Genomic DNA, 9,018 nt, shown 5'->3' on the forward strand with positions numbered 1-9,018 from the left:
CTATACCAAAATGGTTAGAAGTATGCACTGTAGATGACTCTGCAGAGAACAACACATAGAGACTAAAGCTAAGAACAGGATTTGATTTGGATTGAGTCAAGGGAAGCAGTTAGGTATTACTAAAGAATTATTTAAAAATTTATAATCTCATTTTGACTAATATTTTTAAAATATTAAATATTGAAATGTATTAGTAAGACATAATTGCTTGGACAACAGTTGGAATTATTTTATACAGTATTTACATTTGCTTTTTTAAACTTTTATTCTGAAATAATTTTAGACTTAACAGAAAGGTTGCAAAAACAGTACAGAGTTGCTATACAACTAATTTTACCATATTAAATAACCATAGTACAATCATCACAACTAGGGAGTTAACACTGGCACAATACTGTTTACTAAATTACAGATCTTACTTGAATTTTACCAGTTTTTCCACCAGTGTCATTTTTTTCTGTTCTGGAGTTCCACATTGCATTTAATTGTTACGTCTCCTTAGTCTCCTCCAACTTGTGACATTTTCTCAGTCTTGTCTTTCATGACCTTCATAATTTGAAGAGTGTTATTTGGTTATTTTATGAGATGTTCCTCAATTTGGGTTTGACTGATGTTAACAATTAGATAGAGGGTATGCATTTTGGATAAGAATGTCACAGAAGGTATGTTGTGCTCTTAACAGAGCATCCTATCAGGGCGCACAAAATAGCAATATTCAGTATGTTTTATTTATTACTGGTGATAATAGCCATGACTACTTAGTTAAGGTGTTGTCTGCCAGAATTCTCCACTGGAAAGTTATTTTTTTCCCCATTATCTTGGGGGAAGTAATTTGAGACTGTAAATATCTTTTCCACTGAAACGTTAATTCAGCATCTATCCCAGTGGTACTTGTACTTTAAAGTAGCTTTTTGTGGAGTTCAAATTCCACTCAAAAGAGGTTTAAAGGCTTCCTCACTTCACAACTGAATAATTTGCGAGTAACTAAATGTTCTCTTTTCTTTCAACATTTTCAGGTATTTGACTGGAATGGTTGACAAGAGGACACTTGAGAAATATGAAAGAGAAGCTAAAGAAAAAAACAGAGAAACTTGGTAAACTTTTATGACACTATAAATTACTTTTAAGGAAACTCTGCCTACTTAATGCTTTTGTAGTCTACTAAGATGTAAGTTCATGAGGTCTAAAATGGTGTCATAACAAAGGAAAAGTTTCCCTTCCCCTCATACTACCTAGTAGATCAGTTCCTGATGACTTCATAACTTTACCCAGAGAAAATCTGGAAATATCCAAACATCCAGGATAATAATAGGAGGCTTGTGGGATAAATTATAAAATATCTATTTAATTAAGTCATTATCTGGCCACTAAAATTTCATTTATAGAATTTATAGGAACCAGGAATAGAACTGATGTTACAGTGGAATTTGGGGAGAAAGCAGGTAACATAATAGTACTTTAGGGTATGATCATTATGTGAATAATGAAAAAAGAACAGATGGAATTATTGACAGTGGTTGCCTTTGCATGGTGAGAGAAAGGGTCAGCTTTTTTCTTCTTTCTAACCTTATTTAAGTTAACAAGCTTTATCTAAATAGGACATTGATGGTCTTTTTTTTTTTTAATCGTATTTCTGTGTTAAGGGAAAAAATCCTAATCAGTATAATACTAAAAAATGGATTACTTACTATGAAATACAGATGATGTCATCTAAATTAACACCTACTGTTAGAGATGGTTTAAATTTATATAAGTAATTCTTATATAGCGAAGAAATATCAAAATAATTTTTAGCAAGTAACCATTGCTCCCAAATGGTGGATTAGTGGCCTTTACTTTTGAAAGATACCCTTAGACAGCCCTATTTGTATTATACTTTGTGCTAGATGATTTTTAAAATGAAATATAAAGGAACTTATTACTTAACTCATGGTGATATTGGCATTGGTACTAAATAATCTTTCTTTGTTGTCAGCTTGTTCTCATACATAATGTTTGCTTATAGAATATATAATTGACACTGGATATATATAAAAGCACTGAGTGTTTGAGTCACAAGAATACAAGTTTTAGTCATTTAATTTTTATTTCTACCCGGTCTTGTTCATGATTTAAATGTTGGTAGAAGAATGTTTTTAAAACTTTCATGTACTTACCAGTATTATTCTTATTTTAAAATTATTTCAGGTACTTATCTTGGGCCTTAGACACAAATCAGGAAGAACGAGACAAGGGTAAAACAGTAGAAGTGGGTCGTGCCTATTTTGAAACGGAGAAGAAGCATTTTACAATTCTAGATGCCCCTGGCCACAAGAGTTTTGTCCCAAATATGATTGGTGGTGCTTCTCAAGCAGATTTGGCTGTACTGGTAAGGGAAGACATTTCCAATTCATCTGTGTATTTGTTAACAGCCCAACTTAAAATGTAAATTTTTCTTTTTTGGCTGCGTTGGGCCTTCGTTGCTGCACGCAGGCTTTCTCTAGTTGCGGTGCGTGGGCTTCTCATTGCGGTGGCTTCTCTTGTTGAGGAGCACGGGCTCTAGGTACATTGGCTCAGTAGTTGTGGCTCGTGGGCTCTAGAGAGCAGGCTCAGTAGTTGTGGCACACAGGCTTAGTTGCTCCGTGGCATGTGGGATCTTCCCGGACCAGGGCTTGAACCTGTGTCCCCTGCATTGGCAGGCGGATTCTTAACCACTGCGCCACCAGGGAAATCCTAAAGTGTAAACATTTGAATTTACCTTCTAAAAGCTAGAATTTAGGTTACAGTGAACTATAATATATACATAGTCACAATTTTCACTTTTGTCTCTCTAATCTGCCCAATAAATCTTCATAATTTGATTCACTCATGAAAATGTTCCAGTTTTTCTCTGCCCTTTATTACCTCTTACTGTGCCAGAAATTAGTGTCCACTGACTGCCAAGCCTAATCCATTTTGTAGTCAATAAATGTACTGTGGGTACAAAAATGAATAAGAAATTATCCGTTTTAAGGTCTTCAGTCATTTTGCAATTTTTTTTGGCGGGGGGTGGTCAGTGTACTAGCACTAAATCACATACACAGAATTTTAAAATATAAAGGCGTACTAGATTTTGGAAAATTGGGAATCAAGAAACATTTACCAAAATCTTAAAGCATTTAGACATTGTGATGTTCAAAAGTATGTATGTTATAACTAATTTACTTACATTTTCTTGGAAGAAGCTTCTAATAAAACTGAAAGGAAAGATGTTTTATTGCTAGAAGAGTGTACCTGAATGTGTAAGAATAAACTGTTTAATTTCTTGGAATAGGTAATCTCTGCCAGGAAAGGAGAGTTCGAAACTGGATTTGAAAAAGGAGGACAGACGAGAGAACATGCAATGTTGGCAAAGACAGCAGGTGTAAAACACTTAATTGTGCTTATTAATAAGATGGATGATCCAACAGTAAATTGGAGCAATGAGAGGTAAGTTTGGATGTCTTACTGCTTTTTTTTTTTAATAGACACGTTAGTGGAATAAAAGGATGGTTTTGTTACTGTATGCTTTTTTTCCCCTGGGGTTTTTCTAAACCTTAATTTGTGTAGTGTTGAAACTAGAGTTCAGTTGCTTTACATTATAATTGAGTTATTTATAAATATTAATAGATATGAAGAATGTAAAGAGAAACTAGTGCCGTTTTTGAAAAAAGTTGGCTTCAATCCTAAAAAGGACATTCACTTCATGCCCTGCTCAGGACTGACTGGAGCAAATCTTAAAGAGCAATCAGATTTCTGTCCTTGGTACATGTAAGTAACCTTTTTAAAAGTTTGTGTCTTAGTAAGTAATTTAAGAAAATATTGACTGTAACCTTGGCGTTAAAAATACCATGACTTTTGTCTTTTAATTGGGTTGTCTTTTTGTTATTGAGTTGTTAAGGGTACTTTACTCACCTGATACAAGTCCCTTATCAGATATGCGATTTACAAGTATTTTCTCCCATTCTGTGGGCTGTCTTTTTACTTTCTTGATGGTGTCCTTTGAAGCACAAAAGGTCTTAATTTTGATGAAGTCTAGTTTATTTTTTTTCTTAATTGTGCTTTTGGTGTCATGCCTAGGGAAGTGTTGCCTAATCCGGTCATAAAGAGTTAGCCCTGTTATTTTCATTTAAGCCTATTGAAGCTCTTAGGGGAGTGTTTCATTTTGGATTAATTTTTTGTAAGGTAAAGTCTTGACTACTTTAGCTTCATGAGTGTTTAAATTGGGAAGTGTGAGTCTTTGAATTTTGTTATTTTTTTCCCCAAAATTATTTTGGCTGTTCTGGGTCCCTTGAATTTCCATATGAATATTAGGATCAGCTCATCAATTTCTGCCAAAAGGCAGCTGGGATTTTACTAAGGATTTCATTGAATTTGTAGATTGGTTTGGGGGGAGCATTGCGATCTTGGCAATATTAAGCCTCCCAATCCATATACTGTAGTTTTAAAGGGGAAACTATTAATATTTTATAGAATCCTGATTTCAGAGCTGGAAAACTCCATAAAAATTAAGTAATAGAGTGGAGTCATTTTATTACATGTGGGCTATTTGCCATAAAATAGTTTTCTCAATTTTAATAAAATAAGTTTATGGGGAAGCTTTTTCATTATATTGAGCTATTTTGTTATTTTTTAAAATTTTTCTGAGGAATAAGTGAAATGAACTGGATAATAAAAAGGTTGAATGAGAAGACTACATGGGTAGAATGGAAATATTGTTATAACCACTTTTTTTTGTATAAAGTTAGAGTCATGTAATTTCTTAAAACTTTAACATTTATGTTGACTCTCTTTAATGGATATTGTTATGTTCTCAGTGGATTACCATTTATTCCATATCTGGATAATTTGCCAAACTTCAGTAGATCAGTTGATGGACCAATCAGGCTGCCAATTGTGGATAAGTACAAGGTACCCAAAATGTTCAAGAACTTGGGTTTTATGGGAGGTGATAAATTGTTTTGTTTTAAATTATGAAATAACTTTAATAATTAACAACATAACATAGATGTCTCTTTTTTAATGGTTATATATTATTCAGTGATATAGATAGACCATAATTTAATCAACAAACTTAGTTTATTTCAGCTATTTTCCAGTGAGCCAATGATCAGTTTTAGAGAGAGACTCCTATAAGTAAAACTGCTGGAAGGGTTTGTGTATTAACGTTGATGGATACTGACAAACAGCCTTCCAGAATACAGTGCTAACTTACATGACCACCAGCAAGCAGTATATGAGTGCTGGTTTTCCCATAGCCTCACCAACCAACTGGATGTTAATCTTTAAAAAAATAAGCTTCACTATTTTTAACTAGGTTTTTTAAGTATTGCACTATCAATATGTAATATTTTGCCCTTCTCAAACACTTCATTCTTTGATTAGCTTCACGTTAAATTTCTTGAACAAGTATTTTTCCAATTTTATAAAAGAGAGAAAAGTCTCAGATATTTTTGAGAGAACCTGAATTTGAACAAATAATTCAGATCTTCAAACAAAATTCTGCCCTGTCTCCTGCAGTGTGCTTTCTTTTTAAATCCTAAGCCTCCTTTTTTTCAGTATTATAATTATACATATGCTTATGACACAGATATAGAGTATTTACCTGTGTTTGAGATTAATCCTAAGCATTCTACCACTTGAGCTAAAGATTTTCTTTTATGAGTAAGCCCTGCAAGATTTCACTTTGGGTTGTTGAACTGCTGTAGAGTAGTAATAGAAGTCTGACATTTGGTTTTTCATTTTAAATTTAAACAGGATATGGGCACTGTGGTCCTGGGAAAGCTAGAATCAGGATCTATTTGTAAAGGTCAGCAGCTTGTTATGATGCCAAACAAGGTAAGAATTAGTAATGCTCTTGCTCATTTAAATTTTCTCTTGAAAATATTAGCAAGGAGCCAGAACTTTTCAGTCTTAGGGATTTCATTAAAACAAACAACTTTCTAAATCCAGGATTATGTTTTATTAATGTCAAGTACAAAATTTAATCAAGAATATGTGATGTTATTTATTGACAAATGGAGAAGGGACAGTATTAGCTCCATGTTAGAGTTAAAAGGTGCACCATCTGGCTTCCCTGGTGGCACAGTGGTTGAGAGTCCGCCTGCCGATGCAGGGGACCACGGGTTCGTGCCCCGGTCTGGGAAGATCCCACATGCCGCGGAGTGGCTGGCCCGTGAGCCACGGCCGCTAAGCCTGTGCGCCCGGAGCCTGTGCTCTGCAACAGGAGAGGCCACAGTAGTGAGAGGCCTGCGTACCGCAAAGAAAAAAAAAAAGGTTCATCATCATGAAAGCTTCAACTCCGTTTTTGTTTATTTATTTATTTATTCTTGAATGCATTGGGTCTTCGTTGCTGCGTGCAGGGGCTACTCTTAGTTGCAGTGAGCAGGCTTCTCATTGCAGTGGCTTCTCTTGTTGTGGAGCACGGGCTCTAGGCACACGGGCTTCAGTAGTTGTAGCACGTGGGCTCAGTAGTTGCGGTGCGTGGGCTCTAGAGCACATGCTCAGTAGTTGTGGCACACAGGCTTAGTTGCTCCGCGGCATGTGGGATCTTCCTTGACCAGGGCTTGAACCCGTGTCCCCTGCATTGGCAGGCGGATTCTTAACCACTGTGCCACCAGGGAAGCCCAACTCCATTATTTTACAGGAAGTAAATAGAAATCTGAAGTGATTAAGTGACTTGCTTCTGTTAACACACTGGATTAGTAAGTGAGCCAGGGATGAAAACTCAGCTTTAATCATGATATAATTAGCTTCCTTTTATTTTTTGTACATCATTATGTTGGGTACTATAAAATAATGTGTCTAACCTATGTTCCTGATTTATTTTGGGAGAAGAGGATTTGCCTTTATCATAAATGGGTCTGTTCCTAACTCTTTCTTTCTACCTTATTGTAATTTCTTCATTATTGGAGAGGGTTTCATTAAGTAACATGCAAAAATCTCAAGCTATTCCTTTGTGTTATTTCTGACTGCTCAGTTGCTGATAATTGCACATGACGTGTTACTAAGAAACTGTTACCTGTTTTCCAGAGGACTTCTCTAACAATCTAGAGGTATTAGTTATGTAGGAAAACAGGCCTGAATCATCAGAACTTCCAAATAGAGACTTTGTTAAGATTTAACTGAGAATTTCTTTCTTTCTTTTTTTTTTTCATAAATTTATTTATTTTTGGCTGTGTTGGGTCTTTGCTGCTGCGCACAGGCTTTCTCTAGTTGTGGCGAGCGGGGGCTACTCTTTGTTGCGGTGTGCAGGCTTCTCATTATGGTGGCTTCTTTTGTTGTGGAGCACGGACTCCAGCCACATGGGCTTCAGTATTTGTGGCTCGTGGGCTCTAGAGCGCAGGCTGAATAGTTGTGGCACATGGGCTTAGTTGCTCTGCGGCATGTGGGATCTTCCTGGACCAGGGCTTGAACCTGCATTGGCAGGCGGATTCTTAACCACTGTGCCACCAGGGAGGTCCCCTGAGAATTTCTTTACCATGCTTATTCCAGGCACAGTGAATTACAAAATGTAATTGTCAATGTACTGTTTAGGTATAATTGGGGTTTCTTTTTTTTTTTTGCTGTACGCGGGCCTCTCACTGCTGTGGCCTCTCCCGTTGTGGAGCACAGGCTCCGGACGCACAGGCTCAGCGGCCACGGCTTACGGGCCCAGCCACTCCGTGGCATGTGGGGTCTTCCCAGACCGGGGCACGAACCCGTGTCCCCCGCATCGGCAGGTGGACTCCCAACCACTGCGCCACCAGGGAAGCCCTACTTTGGGGTTTCTTGATGCCTTGGAGATCAGAGTATCCTATCATAGAATCTTTTTTCTAAGGTAATTACCTCTGCAACTTGAAGGTCAATGATAAATGAATGGAAATAATGGTCAGTTTGAATCCTTGCTCTATTTTGTTCAGCAGTCACAGAAGTTGAGTTTGCTTGTGGAGATGGAAGCAAGGGGCTTGGGGAAGAAGAATGGGGAGTGATTGCTTAATGCGTATAGAGTTTTCTTTTGGGGTGATGAAGGTGTTTTGGAGCCAGATACTGGTGATGGTTGTACACCATTGTGAACGTAGATGCCACTGAATTGTACAATGTAAAATGGTTTAAAAAGGTAAATTTTATGAGTATTTTATCACAATAAAGAAAAGAATAGTACTTATTATGGGCAAGTGAACCTAGAGCTGGGCTATAGCTAAAGGTAAAGGGCCTTAATATACTAGTTCTTGTAGAAGCTGTCCCTTTATACTAATGACTAAGCAGGTCAATGTAGCATATCTTACAGTTGTTAATCAAGCCTTAAAAACTCTGTTCACTGAGTTCACTAGTCCCCTGAGTCTCAGTGGAATAGAATGAAATGTTTTAAAAGATGTAGATGCCAGGCTATTTTACATTTAAAAATTAATAGGTAGGCACCCTACAGAATGTGGGTAAAAAACTGTATATCATAAATCTGATATGGGGTTACTATCCATAATATATCAAGAACTCCTACAACTCAACAACAAAAAGAAAACAAGCTGGGCTTCCCTGGTGGCGCAGTGGTTGAGAGTCCGCCTGCCGATGCCGGAGACACGGGTTCGTGCCCCGGTCTGGGAAGATCCCACATGCCGCGGAGCAGGCTAGGCCCATGAGCCATGGCCGCTGGGCCTGCGCGTCCGGAGCCTGTGCTCCGCAAAGGGAGAGGCCACAACAGTGAGAGGCCCATGTACCGCAAAAAAAAAAAAAAAAAAAAAAAAAAAACAAGCTGACTAAAAAATGAGCGAAGAACTTAAATAGACGTTTCTACGAAGATGTACAGTGGCCAAAAAGCACATGAAAAGATACTTAACGTCACTAATCATTAGGAAAATGCAAATCAAAGCCACAGTGAGACCTCATACCCATCTGGATGGCTACTATCAAAAACCCCAGAAAATAACAAATGCCGGTGAGGATGTGGAGAAATTGGAACCTTTGTGCAGTGTTGGCAAGAATGTAAAATTGTGCAGCTGCTGTGGAAAACATAATGGCATTTCTTCAAAAAAATTAAAAATA

At 37.2% G+C, this 9,018-nt stretch overlaps 1 protein-coding gene across 2 annotated transcripts in view; it reads left to right on the plus strand.

Moving 5' to 3' along the window:
• Positions 1–9,018, plus strand: part of GSPT1 (G1 to S phase transition 1) — a 31,274-nt gene that overhangs the window by 16,635 nt on the left and 5,621 nt on the right. The window contains exons 6-11 of one of the 2 annotated variants that reach the window (XM_004325166.3): positions 1,017–1,094; positions 2,188–2,368; positions 3,293–3,447; positions 3,628–3,768; positions 4,815–4,908; positions 5,755–5,835. In XM_004325166.3, coding sequence (XP_004325214.2) covers positions 1,017–1,094; positions 2,188–2,368; positions 3,293–3,447; positions 3,628–3,768; positions 4,815–4,908; positions 5,755–5,835 — 730 coding nt within the window. The remainder of the gene's footprint in view (positions 1–1,016; positions 1,095–2,187; positions 2,369–3,292; positions 3,448–3,627; positions 3,769–4,814; positions 4,909–5,754; positions 5,836–9,018) is intronic. The other variant, XM_019928697.3, reaches the window with a different exon arrangement.

This window comes from Tursiops truncatus, chromosome 15 (assembly GCF_011762595.2).
Source record: "Tursiops truncatus isolate mTurTru1 chromosome 15, mTurTru1.mat.Y, whole genome shotgun sequence".
Taxonomy (NCBI): Eukaryota; Metazoa; Chordata; class Mammalia; order Artiodactyla; family Delphinidae; genus Tursiops; species Tursiops truncatus.